Source organism: Anser cygnoides, chromosome 8 (assembly GCF_040182565.1).
Source record: "Anser cygnoides isolate HZ-2024a breed goose chromosome 8, Taihu_goose_T2T_genome, whole genome shotgun sequence".
Classification (NCBI taxonomy): Eukaryota; Metazoa; Chordata; class Aves; order Anseriformes; family Anatidae; genus Anser; species Anser cygnoides.
The window spans coordinates 22,015,015-22,030,783 of NC_089880.1; the positions used below are offsets into that span (position 1 = coordinate 22,015,015).

At 40.1% G+C, this 15,769-nt stretch overlaps 1 protein-coding gene and 1 long non-coding RNA gene across 5 annotated transcripts in view; one reads left to right on the forward strand and one right to left on the reverse strand.

Annotated features, from left to right (window-relative positions):
* The window catches only part of ST6GALNAC3 (ST6 N-acetylgalactosaminide alpha-2,6-sialyltransferase 3), a 238,283-nt gene that overhangs the window by 214,891 nt on the left and 7,623 nt on the right, over window positions 1-15,769 (reverse strand). The window contains exon 1 of one of the 4 annotated variants that reach the window (XM_067001649.1): window positions 5,142-5,968. The exons of the other annotated variants lie outside the window; for them this stretch is intronic. Coding sequence (XP_066857750.1) covers window positions 5,142-5,159 — 18 coding nt within the window. The 5' untranslated portion in view covers window positions 5,160-5,968. Of the gene's footprint in view, window positions 1-5,141; window positions 5,969-15,769 lie in introns of those variants that run through there. 4 annotated transcript variants of the gene reach the window in all.
* Window positions 4,411-9,425, forward strand: LOC125182211 (uncharacterized). Its single transcript, XR_007161503.2, has 2 exons — window positions 4,411-4,549; window positions 8,784-9,425. It is a non-coding gene; the product is annotated as an uncharacterized lncRNA (long non-coding RNA).

Consider the following 15,769-nt stretch of genomic DNA (forward strand, 5'->3'; position numbering starts at 1 on the left):
AGACCTACAAAAATGAAGTCTTCTAGTTAGTAACAGAATAACTGTAAGGAATTTAAAACAGAAATGACCAACAAAAGGAGAATCAGAAAATCAGCTGTGGAGTTTTGCAAGGATCCATTAGAACGTCTCTCACTGTCTACAAAAGCATTTTTATTTTTTGGCAGGCAGTAGGGGTGGGGGAAATCAGCCACAGCAAATAAGGATGGGCTGATTCAACAAGAGACCTGGTTACTGCCTCAAAAATGCTGATTCTACTCTGTAACGCTTCATTGCATCTGTCTGCTAACTTTCCAGCTCACTTGCATACCTCATAAGGGGCACCTTTATGCACTTACACTGCAATTGTGATCTTGAAGGTTGCTTGCTATTACAATGCCTTTAAGGCACATGACCCATACTGTAGAAGTATGAAAGTTTCCAAAACACAGTATACAGGTACCATACAAAAACAGAGCACTGATGTTATGCAGCCTGCTACTCTTGGAAGAGATTTTTCAAAGCAGTCTTGCAGCAAACTATGTGCGTTTTGCTATTAACTGCATTTGCAATGAAACATTTTCGGGACTCTTGAAATGGGTACAACTCCTCTTGTATTTTCCTCACAGAAAATTTCTCCCCCTCAAGCATTTTATAATTAAAAATAGAAATAATAAAAAAACTTGCAGAAACCACAAAGTGTGAAAAATGGCAGGAAACGGAAGTTCAGAAGACTGATCTCTGGTATTTACATAACACTTTCCATCCCTAAAGATACAATGGTACGATCATGGAAATTATCCCAGTCACAATAAAAATAGCACAGCCCACAAAACTGTTGATCAGCAGACCACAACAGGCTGAGTTGGGCACTCAGATTACAGTCAACCTGCAGCAAGTTCAGCAGTTGCTAGGAAGTGACCCATCAGGTGGGCATCCTCCCACAAGGAGGGTTGCCTTTGTTCCTTTCCCTAGGATCTCTATTTCTTGTCATGTCAGAGGAAAGAGGACACCATGAGAATCAAATGAGACCAAAGAACAATTCTCTGCACAGGAAAATGGATAGGTCCCATGCATAAGAATTGCTGCAGTCAATTTAGCAGTCAAGGGGTATGTGAATTATCTTGGACCTCATTCAAGCAGAATATACACATCATCTCCACGGACAGCCCTGCATTCTGCAAACCCTTAGCAGTAAATAGATTTATGCTGAGACACAAGGTCTTTTACAGCATCCTGCAAAACACTGCTACTGGCAGTGCTAAAGGGTTTGGTTAAAACCTGCAAGTTACAGTTTGTGAAATTGTTTTGTCAGTTTTATAATTAGATAAGGAAAACACTAAAGAAGCTAAGGATTTTAGCTAGCCACCTGCTTACCTTGGAAAGAACAACTCAAAGTCATTTGGGGTAGCAACAGTATTGCCTTAGGTTGTACAAATTCTACAATGGTTTGGGTTGGAAGGGACCTCAAAGACCACCCAGTTCCAACCCCCTGCCATGGCAGGGACACCTCCCACTAGACCAGGCTGCCCAAGGCCCCATCCAACCTGGCCTTGAACACTTCCAGGAATAGGGCATAACACTACTTACAACACAGAATTTCACCGAAGTTCTCATTTGTGATCTCTGCAGATAGGTTACATCCAGTCTATAGGCACGTGAAATCACTTTTGTTCAGAGTAAATACACAACATACAAAACAGAAATAAACTTCCTTCTGGATTTCACACTTCTCTGTACAGGCTCATCATGTATATTTTCTGTTGAACTCTACCACTCTAAACCTACACAGTGTAAACTGTCCTTTGATGACAGCATAATTCACCTCCATCTCCTTCAAAACCTCAACTTAAAAGAAGAGTCTGTGAATATGAGAAGGCATAATTCACTGCAAAGTGTAGTATTTATGAAGTAACATTACCCAGTCTATTTGTTTTAAAGTATCACTGCCCAATCCTCAGTGGGGGATATTAACATTTTAGAGTACCATCATCATTCATGTGTTTGTTGTAAGGAGACAGGTGCACTGAAGTGTCATTTTTCAATTAATCAGAAACCAGGGTCCCTTTGAAATAATGTATTTAATAATATTTTGAAAAGCCAGTGGCTGATGCAGCAGAAATCAGGGAGTTCAACATCTGCAGAGTTAACCGTGATTACGTAAGTAGTAATCAGTATGTTAATCTAGTAATCAGCGAGGTGGCACGTAGCTGCCATAGTAACAAGCAGAAGATCAACTGTTTTCTTCCAAGAAATGCCTACACTTCACTCAGCTATTCTGTTGTGATTTTTAAAGACATGATGGTGAGAAAAAAAAAAATCTTGCATATTAGAACTTGCCTCTTTCTCTGTATTTCCTCAACAAAGGAGAGAATTCCTCAGAAGAGGGTTTCAGTAGTTATAATTCAGGATGTCCCACCAGTGATTGGGATACCGACTTTCTGGTGCCTTCACAAGCAACAGTCCTGACAATCTTAACTAGAGAGAGTACACAATGAAACACCCCAGAGACAGCACACATTTTAGGAAAAAATCACCTTCCCAAGCACTCCTACAAGTGCTACACACACAGATGATTTCTTGCAGTAATTATAGCAAAGGGGGGTGTCATGCTATCTAAAGGTTATACATTTTTTCCAATATATTTCAGTAAACTTCAAGTTAACTTTGGTTAATTAATAGCCATTCACCTCTGTTCTTCATAGTTAGATACATCGCCAAACATCATTTATATTAAGCTTTTACACATACCAAACTCCAATATTCAACAAGACTCAATATCTTTGTGAAAGGAATGGGAGAGAAGGAAAAAACATTTAAATCTAGGAACTAAGGCAGGTAGAGCCACAAGGCAGCACAACAAAGCTACTCAGAGCAAAAGTGGCAGGGAAACACAGTTTGTCTGGCTCCCTATACACTGTGTCACTACCTATTTAAAATATTTTATATAAAAGTCTTTGCTATAGGTATGTTTCCACGCAGGCTACTGACCAAATAGACTAGGGAGCTGGAACAAACCTAAGAGAAAGGAGGAGGATGTGGGTAACAGGTTTGTAATTTCAGAGAGGAATTAAGTGTCATATTAAAAGATACATATTATTCTGAACTTCCTTGCTATGGTGTAAGTTTGAGGAATACTTGTGATCCCCTTTGGGCAACTGCTGCTTTCATTTCTGTCAGATCCAGAAATTACACAGCTACTCATATTTAAATACAAGTATAGGTATTACTTAACTATGTATGAGTTTTTAATGTACCTTATTCTATACATTTAGATTACTCCTATGGGATGTCTGTCTAAGTCCAGCCTGCCTTATGGCAAAGCTAATCTTCTCATATCTGTTTCACTTTTTATCCTTGCACCTGCTTGTGTTAACAAGATTAAGAACCAGGCTGGCAGCGGGTTCCCTGTCAAGGAATTCCAATTTATCTATTGATTTAATCATCAGAACTACAACCAAATGGAGCTTCAGGACTGGGCAGAGGGAAGGCATTTATTGTGTTATAATTCAAACTCTAAAGGCAGGCCCTGCAGAAGTCATGCTGGTGGCAGGCTGGGAGACGTTGTGCCACCAGACTGTGCTGAAGGAGGCTGGGGGTAGACACTGCAGCTTTCTTCTAAAAGGATATTCTTTTAACTGCCAGAAAGAAGATTTTGCATGTGATCTTTTAACATGGTCAAAAAAAGGTTCCCTTCTTCTGGAACCTGCAGATCCAAGCCAAGTCTAAATAGAGAGTGTTTAAAAAAGGGTTGCATATGCTTATCTTTGCGAAGCCAGGCTCCATTCACAGAGCTCCTATCACCTCATCCCAAGTCGCAACTTAACTCTCATTTGCGTCAGTGCTGTCTGCTTAAGGGATTCTGTTACCATCCATCTCCATGCAGAACCTCTGAGTTCAGGGAAGTTTCCGCACTTGAGGTAGACTTCACCATATTTATTAATAAGAACTGCCATAAGATCCATGCTCTCAAAAGAAAAAAAATAATAGTAATAATCCATGTACCACAGACCTACTATTAGGGAAAGAATGAAAGGGGAAAACAGTGCAGTGAAATAAGCAGTTGTTTTTGGAGTTGAACACCGAGGAAAGTGATAAGAAGTGGATTCAAGGAAACACAAATGTTTATTATCTGGGGACTGTTTTGAAGCTTTGCGATTCACCCGTTCAGCTGATACGCTGAAGGCAACTGCTGTGAGAGGCCATCCCAAAGTTTGGGATAATCAGCCCTTCATTAGGAGATCAGACTGAAAATAAAGTATTTCCAGATAGGTTTTATTTACTAAAAGGAACAGAGCACAAACCTATTCAAAATATACACAGAAAGGAGCAAGGCAGATAACCAATGAATCGCAAACAAATCACTTTCAAACCAGGCACAGGAGAGGGACTGCCTGCAAGTGACAATGCCGTAAGGGAACAAACGCTGTTTGTTCTCAACTGACTGCACTTCCGCCTCCTCCCCTTTCATTCAGGACTCGGTGCTAGCGATGCTCCCTCCATCTCCCTGACATGCTGTTTGCAAGTACTTTTATCTGAGGAAAGCAGGCTGGAGAAAGCGTATGAGCACACGGTAAGTTTGCACTTGTATTTGCTGGCATGAAGGGGAAAAAAACCCTGCATCAAATATGTCCCTTAATTAGGGAGCACAATTAAATGCTAAATATAATTTGTGGAGCATGTGGGTGTTGGGTAAATTCAGCAGGGGAGTGTGTGCTTAAGGAGCAACTGGGGCAGCTGTGTACATCTGCAACCTTTGCTTCAAAAGCAGTGAATGCTGCACAGTCAGAAAAGAAAATAACTTCCCTGTTTTGTCCTTTGTACTGGGAGTCTGTTGCCCAAATGCTATAGCTCCTGAAGGAATTCAGCTCCAACAAAGTCAACTGAGACAAACCAGAGCCCCTCACCCCCCTCCTATTACTCGGCACACAGTTCCCTTCCCACTAGCTGATAGCTTGCCGTTCTGACAATGCAGGGAAAGAGGAAAAGAATGGCAGAGGGAAGCAGAGCACAGCTGTACGTTGCAGAATCTCTCCATATTCGTTTGCAAACAAAACCAGTATTCAAAAGAGACAACGAAGATGCAATAGGACCATACCGAATCCATGCCTCTGAGCAGCGAGGGGCTCTCTAACAATGCATTCAAGCAACAGATAGAGATTTACCTTCAGAATGCAGGCCATGTTCTTTCTCTAGCCTTCCTACCACAGAGCAGCAGGATTCTACTTTGTGAGCAGCAGTTCCAGTGTCAGGCAAAAGGCTGGTAGAGCCGCAGAACTGCTAGAGCCCACATTCCTGTAGATCCAAATAAGGGTACCACGCAGCCAGGATCCGTTAGTCATATTAGTCTTTTTATGCCCCGTTTGTTCCACCCATCAGCTCCTGCCACTGGCTGGGCGCCAGCCCGGTACCTCCCCTCCATCACATGACCGCGTTTGATTCATGGCTCCAGCGTGTTTGCGAGCCCCGGGACGCGCTCACCATCAAGTGTACGTACAGACGGCAATCCACGGCTTGCAGGCGTTCCGTGATGTTCCAAAAATCAAGCTGCACCTTTATAATTAATCCCCGTGCAACTCTCTAAGTGCTCTCAGGAGACAGTTGCTGCCAGTTGGTCAGAAAAGTCCACATTCTGTGTTATTTGGGCTCTAAAAACCCTTACACTGCCTGTGAGAATGAAGTATTGTTTTATGTTCGGCCGGCTTCCTTTTGTGAGCTCATCGTTATCAGCAAGCGACACAAATACCCCACCAGAGGTGCCTGTCTTGTGCTGCGCGTGCCTTGCCCTACAAAGGGCTGCCACACGTCACATGGAAGGGAAAGCTTTTTGGTGCAAGTCTGAAAAAGGCTCTGAACTTTCTCTGCGTTTAACTACACTGAAGTAGGGTTAACGCAGATTAATTAATTCAGCTGTTGAAGAATTCTAATTTCAGTTAGTCTTTGCCTGTATTTTTCTACATCATCTCACTATACTCAAACTTCTCTGTACCACACTCCGTATATTATAAAGGTCTTACTTCTTATTTGTTGCTTCTCCTGCTGTCTTTCTTCCACTTTCACGCTGTCTCAGCACTTCTCAGTACTACATCTTGTAACTCTTCTCATTTTCTGCACTTGACATTTCTGTATACTTTGTGTGTTATATTGCTTCACTCCTGCAATTTTGATACACACAAAACTCCTTGAAATTGATGCATCCTCTCTGCACTGTATGTGGAACCCAGAAGGGGTTAGTACTGTGCCACCCATTTAGTAACTGATGCTGCTCCTACCTGGCAAGCTGCTCCTAACCAGGCACAATCCCTTTAGACAACAGGTAGATTGAAACTAAAGAAATTAGCCCTCCTCATTTCCATACAGAAGCAAGTCATCCCCAAGAGCAGAACAGAAAGGGACTGTGGAGGCTTTCCGCAGCTCATGCTCCCTGGCTGCAATCCCTGTGCACCTCCAAAGAAAATGCCAATTTGTGTTTGGCCTTTGCACTGTCCCTCCAGACTGCCACAGGTTTATTTTGTTTTCCTCCTCTCTTCTTCAACATAAGTCCTGCAAGCTCCTCAGCCCCTCTCACCACTGAGGAGAACACATGAAGCTTGACACAGTTTGAATTCTACTTTTACTTTTTAGGAAAACCTTACTCGTATGGCATGCTTGTTTTAAGCTGTAAGTGAAAGAGCCCAATGGGAAGTATATGTTGCACTACCCAGCTTATTTCTCAGTGCAATTCATCTAAACCTTGCTCAGCTGCAAGACAGCCATACTGCATTTAAAAAAAAAAAAGTTGAGTTGTGGAGTACTTCTGCACATTTTACCAGGAGGAGACAATGATTGCTTGGCACCATTAATGCTGTTAGAAATTCAGCTCACCACCTCGCTATTATTCAGTGTCATGGTAACAATTTAGCATGGCCACACAGCCTCACATGTTCTTGAGTCTCTCCCCTTCCATTTCAAATGCACACTTACAAACGCTCAAATCCATGCCTCCCAACTTTCTTTCAAAGAAATTCTAAAAAAAAAAAAAAATCAAGTGTTGTCCAGACCTAGCAGTTTTAGGAAAACTTTTTCTTTCTTCTCCAAGATGAGATAAACCTTGAATAAGGTAAATGCTACAGTATTTTATATCTATAGGATATAAAGGATATATATCCTTTATCCAACCCAAGCCATTCTATGTTATAGTCTATCTTACACAGTATATGGCTTTCATACAAAGCACAGTGTTGTCAGGAAATATTTACTATTTAGAAAGAAAATGTATATATTTTAATGCATGAACTTCCAGGGATCAAAATGCAAGCATCCATAGAAATACTGGAAGAAGGAAAAGCAAACCCTACAAATCAGTAGCAACTTTTCAGATGATTGCTCTTTTATTTTCAATCCAAACTCAGATGAGAGCTTTGGGTTTCTGTTTTTGAAGTTGCTCATTTAACAGCAACCAGTTTACACAGAACTAGGGATTTTTTTAAAAAATAAATGGAAAAGCTTGTGTAATCTTATAAATAAGATTTGTTTTAACAGAACAGATGGAATTTAAAATGGATAAAAATGTGCTCAGAGAAGAAACTGCCCATCTTTCTAGGTAGCTTACCTCTAGCTAAAGCAGACTAACCAACTGTGAAGAATGCTGTGTTCAGCTATACCACCAGATGTTTTGCCTGTGTAAAAATTAGTAAGGATAAACAAAATGTATAACTCACTGTAGTCTCCCAAAGAAGAAAAGCCATCAATGAAATGCTAAAGGGCATTCAAAAGCTAAATGATCTGTTCAAAAAAGTACTGTCATTTAAAGGTAATGTTGCTGACTACAGAATACAGTTGGTTAATAGACCTTTCTAGCAAGTTCTTCAGCCAAGGACACATTTGGTTTTTCCACTGTTAATGATTTACATTCCTTGCTCATATTATCAAAGCCTTACACTCCCAGTATTTTTATAACATATAATTCTAACATCACAAAACATTAAAGCTATTTCACACTTAGATAGGCTCGTGCGAATTTGCCCTCTAACAAGATTTTATCTCTGAGAATACAGCTGTTCACATAAAAGCAGCTTAGGGAAGAACCAGCAACTCCTTCAATTACAGTACGGAAGGCCCGAAATTTGAACAGAAAATTTAAATCCAGCATTTCAGGGGAATGCCTTCTCCTGAACTGCAGAAATGAAGACTCTTCCCCTGTCGTGCTCCCTCCAAAGATCCAGGCAGATACTAGTTTTATTAGACAAATTGCCTCTCTTTTGGGGGCTGAGGGGAAAAGGAAAAAATGTTTAAAAAAAGGAACCCTACACTCTGTCCCCATCCATTCCTGACACTTTATCTCATGTTCCACTGCACTTGAAAACACATCAGTAAAGATTTATTTTTTTAAACGCAGGAATGAATGAATTTAGGTTCAAGACAAAGAAGAGTAGTGTTTTCTTTTGACCACTCTAATGTAACATACTAAGAAGGGCACCAATACAGTCGGATCTGAGCCACCTTGCTCAATGACATCCTGCTTTGCATCATGGCATCACAAAACTCAGGGAATCCCAAAGCCCCATCTTGGGTTTGAATGGGAAACTATCCTCCAGGGAAGAAAATAAGTAAAATTGAAAAATGTATATATACATAAATATATATACACATATGTATAAATTCTGGGGGTGAGACAGGAACTTGAGAATCCTGGTTTTTGTTGTTGGTCTTGTGAAGAACAGGAACCCATCTCTACTTCACTGGCTGGATAGTAGGAAAACAGGGGAAGGGCCCCTGACGCTCACTTTGCCTACCCAGTATCTCATACAATATTATTGTATTTTCAGTGGAGAGCCCATCAGCAGCAGCATCCTCTGAGGACTTCTGGAGGTCTTCCCCTGCTCTGGCTGACAGCAACGGGGCCAAGGGGAGACAGCAGCAGCCACTGCACAACAGGCTCCGCCATGCACAGAAAGCCAGAGCAAAGTGGCATGGCACCAGGAACAACAGATCGTCTGCCTCACATCCTCAGAAACAGGGCAGCATGACAGCCAGAATAGAGCGCAGGACAGAGGCTGCTCAGGGCCTGGGTCCAGAAAAAAAAATAAGATCCTGAAGCCAGATTTGTGCCATAGTCCAGAATTTTCTCTCTATAGAAAGAAATTTCTATTTCTAAAAACAGCACAACAACAAGACAAAAGCAATCAAGAGGATATTTTCTAATCTCAGTCTTAGGTTTTGTAGCTCTCTATGGTTACAGACTTTCAACAGAAAATAGACAGATGTAATAAAGGATGGGTCCAACCCTGCAACAGTTTATCACCTCCACCAATTCTATCAAAGCACGCGCAGGATGTAAACTAGCACTGTGTTTAACTCATGGCCTTGTTGAATTAGGATTATTTCAGAATGCTATAAATGGTCGGTAACACAATGACAGTCATTTTAGGAACAAAAAAAAGCATTTCGCATATGTGGTCTGGCTTGGAGTTCTGTGTGGGTTTTTTTTGTTTTGTTTTGAAGTTACGGCTCCGATGTTTAGATAGGGTGCAGAAATACGATTTATATACAAGAAAACTAAGCAACATTTTCTTGCTTAACATAGGTGTCATATGAAAAGATTTACGGAGAAGGTCAGAAACTCACTAGAACCCAAATATTTCCATTTTTAAACCTCATTCTATAAGTGATTTCTGAGTTATGACAGCAATCAAATTATCATACTGAAATCCAACATGATTATCTCAATGAAATTTCATTCCTGACAAATTCAAAATCTTTCTTAGCCACAACTCAAGAAACAGAAGCAGTAAAAGCTGCTTACAGATATTCAATCATGAGCTTTCCTCCCCTGAATCCAAACAAAATGATGCTCTAGTCCCCTATTAAATTCATGCTATTCTTGAAGCCTTTAGAGGCACTAGCCATCATGCTGTATCCTAAGGTCAGAGTTTGTTCTACTGGATCGGAAGAGAACAAAATGTCTACCTGTTCATTAAAACCACTGTCATCCATGAAAACTGCCAGTGGCAAAACCCTGCTGTACCTTGTAGATTCCATCTCAAACTATAAACATACATTCTCAAGGCAAAAGCTTTTATGTCTTCTGTAACATCCGGTAGCTATTGTACCAGACTTTTCATAAAAATACATTTAACACAATCCTTTTAATTAATAGAGACAGTGTTACCGGTGTATTACTGCCAGCAAGCTTGCTTCTAACAGTTTTCTACACTGCTGTGTAACAGTGAGCTAAAAGATAAAAAGATGCAGTTATAATGGGATTTAAGGTGGCTAATGAGTTAGAGATCTTTGTATATTGCCTTTATTAGAATAATCAGCAACCCTCACTTTGAGGGTTTAAGGTTACAAACAAAAACTGAATTACAAACAAATGATACTTTTAAAAGCACTATTAAAGCTGTACCATCAAACGCAAGAATAAAGAAATAAAAGAATTCAGTTTGTATGTGCAACTTAAATTCAGCCTGTGTGTGTGTGTCCCCCAGAATTAATATGATCACACAATTCTTTCCCCAAAGGAAGCTGTTTTTTTCTTCCCCCATTTTTCTTCCTTTTCATAGTTCAAAAGAAGGACTTGAAAAAGATGAGAGAATCAGCATCACACAGAAATACTATTTCCTACAGGATAACTGCCTCACTTACTGGAAAAATTAAAAGTTATACAGTGAATAAGAAAGAGGTCATAAGGAAAGCCTGCATCAGTTTTCTGATGAGAAATCATTGAAAGCAGCTGTGAAGAGGTGGATTCTGTACTTGTCTCTAACAAATCCTCTGCGGTGCTTTCTGAAGTAATAGCTAGGAACTAGTATGCTTGCCCCTCCTTTTCTGGGTTCCCAGTTTGAAACCTTAAGGTCTTACTCACAAATGCACTGGGTGCTTGCAGCTGCAATTGAAGGTAATGGGAGTTCTATTCTGAGCAGATTTATCAGCACATAATGCTAACATTTTGGGAAAAAAATCCCAGGCGCCCTGTATCAGACACCAACATAAATGGACATTGATTTTTTTTCCTGACTCAACTTCTTTCCTACACAACAGCAATATGTATATGCTGTCTAATGTGGATATTACACTGAATAAGAGTGTCCAATTAGAGAATCTAATTAGGAAATTAGGCATCCTGTCTACAGGACAACCCTTTCATTGTCATGAAGCAACATATGGCAGAGGGTGGCCACATTTAGACAAGGAGGAGCTAACAATTAAATAGCTGCTCTCTACCTGCATCTGGCCAACCTATGCCCATAAGCAGGTTGGTAGCATTAGAACTAAAAACAGGTTGTGATCATTTGACTTAAATGTATGTATGATGCTTAGTACAAAATTTGACTAAGTCAAGACTGCAGAGATAATCAGCTCAGCACTTTAAACTTCTGAATGCTTAGGTTTGTTATTTAATGTGTTTTTGTTGTTTTTTTTAAATGATTATATCCAGAAATCAGACAGATTCCATCTCCCGCCATTACAGTGACATTCAGTGGGGATGCCCATAAAGTTTTCTGACTTGCAAGGCTATATGTGACACATACGAGCAGCTCATGTGGAAGTGGTTACTTCCAGGTAACAGCAAAGATAGCAAGATGCTGTCCTGTGACAAACCCTAACCCAATTAATACCACTTGTTGGGTCCATGAACACCACCGTTTACTATGATGCGACTTAAGGATATATTGAGATGACTTTCTCAAAAGAAAAGCTACAGAAAGAATGTATTCCATTTTTATGCTAACTTTTAAAAAGAAAGTGTTAAAGTGTTTAAGAATCCCAATATCTTAATGAACAAGGAGTTTTAGAGTAAGCCCATTCAGTGGTCCATATAAAGTCCACACAATGGTCCCTGTACCATTGTAAAAATGGTATCTTTGTTAATTTGGGTGATTTACGACTTCTGATGATCCTGATGATTTAAGTCATTTTAGAATTTTCAAGAGAGCATTAGCTCCTTTGTTAACAGTTTTCCAGACTGAAAATGGAAGATGCACACATCCATTATAGTGATTAAACACAAAGATAGGGTGGCCTACTTTTAAACGCTAATTTTGAAAGCAATTTAATCCTACCATTCATCATTCTGAAGCCACTGAGAGACTTTATTGATTCACCAGTCTTTGGTGTAAAATACCAGTTTCAGCAAGGATAATTTAACGTGCAAAATTTTCACTGGAAGTAAATTGTATGGCTCCATGAGAAATTTACCACATCTTCAATCACAATCATTTACAACCTTGATAATTCTCATCCCTCCCACTATTCAAATGCCTAATATTACACTGAATATTAACCTCTCTCATTACAATTTAAAGACACCTGTAGAAATGTGCTCAGCAATTTCAGTACATACGTACTAACACTGCCCTGTAATCACAGCCTACTTTTCAATAGCAAAGAAATTGGAACTTGGAGCCAAAACCATTTGAGAAGGTCTAAGCGAGATATATTAAAGGGTTCATAACGCAGATTTTTAGCATTAATGTGCAAAGCAATTAGAGAGCTTTCCTGTCCTTGTATTTTTCAAGATTATCATCAGCGTATCATTTTTCTGTCTGTTCCTGTTATTGATAGTTTTTCCATTAATGTTTGGAGATCACATAACACCCCGATTCTCTTGCAACAAAAGTGAAAGTGATATTGTATGTACAGCAAGGAGGGAATAAGTTGAGCATAAATAGTCATGCTTTAAACAGAAAACTCCTAAAGCACAGGCATGTAACTTTGGAGCTGAAGAGAGAGATGGAGATTTGATTATATTAGGCTAACCCTATCAAATGAAGTGACATTCCAGAAAGTCAATGTCACAGGATAATTGGCCAAGTACAGTGCCAGATCCACCGGCCTTTGCCCAGGACTGTATTTGTCCTCCTTGACAAAAATCATAACCCTTGGAGGTTTTTCCATGAGAAGGAAAATACAGGCAGGACTTTAAGATGAGGTCATGAACAACTGAAGGGCAAGTGGTTCAGAAGGACAGCTTTTTTGGTCAGTTCTGTCATATCATTTGCATTCTTGGACAATTAGCTTTGAAAATTAACATTTAGTCTACCTTGTACTCTTTGGTAAAGGCACCAGGCCACTGACTGACATCCCAGTTAAATAGATTGACATTAGGTTAGGTCTGCAGATAAAGAGCTGACAGATTTGTGTCTAATTCTGTTTCTACAAATAGAAGTAGCAACTGTTTTTCTCCAGTGAAATTCATTTTCTTTAACATAGCCTTCAAAGAGTAAGCCCAAACAGCTTATCCAAGAATTTTCAAAGCAGTATCTTAAACCCACTTGAGATTTCTGTGACATTTACATTTCTACTGTGTGCCCAGTTTCTTTCTAGCTGGGTTTCAGAAGGTGGCCATCATTTGCATTGCTTGAAGCTTTCCTTACACACAGTAAAAAGAAATACCGTTACACAAAGTTCACTTAAGGGGCACGAGAATTCAGCTTTGAATGCATTTCAGATGTTCGCCCTCCTTTGCTTTGAACAAAGCCTTTAGAATTGCATCATGCTATTTTGTGTCTCATTGAGAACTGCTGCAGAGACACAGAGATGCAGGACCCCTCCTGCCTCTTCTGCTCCCTTTCCCCCATGCTTTTCTCCCCAAACCAGCAGCGAGGATAACTGACCTCAGGCAAGCTAGAATAGCATTGGAGATTGCCCAGGTAGCATTGCACTAACATAGTCAAGTGAATAAGTGATGAAAATAGTAATTTTGTTAAAGCAAGGGGAGATGGAGCCTCAAAAGGAATTATTACTTGCTTTCCAGCTGAAATAATCTACAAAACAATATTTCTGCTTCACTGTCTGCATGCTAAAGTTCACCAAAAAAGTGAAGCAACTTTCAAGAGGCAAAACAAAACTAGCTCAGGACTTTGCAAGCCTGAGAGAGAGCAGAATGAAAGGGAAGGTTGTTAACACCCAGATCTCATCACAACACAGACGTAGATTTAAAGCTTTAAATCTTTCCTGCATTCATTATTTTCATTTTCCAGGAGGTATTTGCTCAACTGTTTAGCACATATTTGCAGTTTGCTTCTAAAATCATGCAAGAATTTTCAATAATGTGTGAGAATCTCTGGAAAATATTCTCAAACAAAACATAAAGCTGTTTACAGGAAGCGTGTAAATTCATCCATTTCAGGATTAGTCAGAAAGCTTCCTATCTGAGGCTGAAATGCACGTAAATGCTATCTGATACACCAACAGAGCAAACACCAAGTACGGCTCAGGAGAACAAGCTGCTAAGCACACCCTGTAAAGTGAAGCGACTTCTCACAGAAGTCAGGATTTGTTCACAAAGCATTTAGGAACACAGGACATTATAATTAGTAGCCAATTATGATTTCATCACAGCCAGTACACAAGACCTACTGGAGCTCAGGTTCATATCGGCTCTTTCAGCTCTTGTTTAAGGCTACTGTGGTTGTACTGGAACATTAGAGTCCAAAAGCACAGACAAGTTTCAGATCTACAAACTGCAAGAAAAAATAAGCTGCATCAGGTGGTCATCCATTTCACAAGTGCATGCCATTTGTAGTGAGGTAAGTGACATAGGAATAATGAATTTTTTTGTTAGTATTGCTAGAACATAGTTCTGTCATAATAAGAAGTTATTTATCCCTCTTCTATCCCAAACAGATTATTCTCGGCATGGCTGAAAAGCAGTCTGCTTACGGTGCAAACCTGCACAGCACCTGAAGCAATTCAAGCAAAGGTGGCAAGTACTTTCACAGTCCTGCAATATGCTTTGTATAAGGACCAGTTCTTCTACCAAGTCTAAAGTAGACAGTATTGGTTACTACAAAAACCTCTTAGTTAGATTATCTCCAGGAGAGCCACTTTCCTTCCACAGCAAATACCCTCATTAAGAGATTATTCTGCTTTAGCCTCAGACACTCCATTCCATGCAATGTTCTTCTTTGGGATTATCCTTCATACCCAGGCATAACAGGATCCTTCTTTCCTGTTTCTTGCACATACTGCTACCAACAATTAGTTATAAACCAAACCATTTACTTTAAAAAAAAAAAACACAAAGGAAATTTTAAAAAAGTAAAGAGCACCAGGGAAAGCCTCCTATTGATCCAAGTCATCCCTACTTGTCATTACACCAAGAACTGCAAAGACAAATGGTGAAAGAGAAACACCACGCTGCTCATCCTTTTCATCTGCAACATCATTAAGCAGTCGTGGCCTGCTCTGGGATCTAAGCACACCCTGGGATAAGATGACCCCTGAAGAGCTGCCACTTCACACAGAGAGCAGTAGGTATTGATTAGAGTTCTGATCCAGGCCTGTGAACACCAAAGAGATGCTAGAAAGCCCTTAGAGGTCCATGTAAAGGGCACAGAACTGCAGACAGAGAAGGTGCGAAAAAGAGCAGTTGCACCACATTTCATGTTCAGCACACTTGAACAGGACAGAACAATCCATCTTAGGGAAAAAAGAAAAATTTGCTTTCAATCCGAAGTTGTATTTACAGGAAATAGCTCTCTCCATTCACAGAGACAGTACAGTGGCAAACTGCACAGAACTGCCTACCCGTACATACAAGATGAACCAACTTCATTACCTTTTTGTATAGGGACAGTCAAACCGCAACTCTGCTACAGCTTGAGTTAATCTCAAATCCTTTGTTCTGCTGGATTAAATTTTCACTAAATCAACCCTAGGAGCTTGCACCTAGTTGCATGAACAATATGCCTAGTGAGGGAAAAAGTGCACGTGTGCATGTGTAAGGGGAAGGTGGAACACAGAGTAAAGGCTGTGAGGATGGGGCAGTGGCTATTTAGGTTTGCTTAAGATGTCATGAATCCTTAGA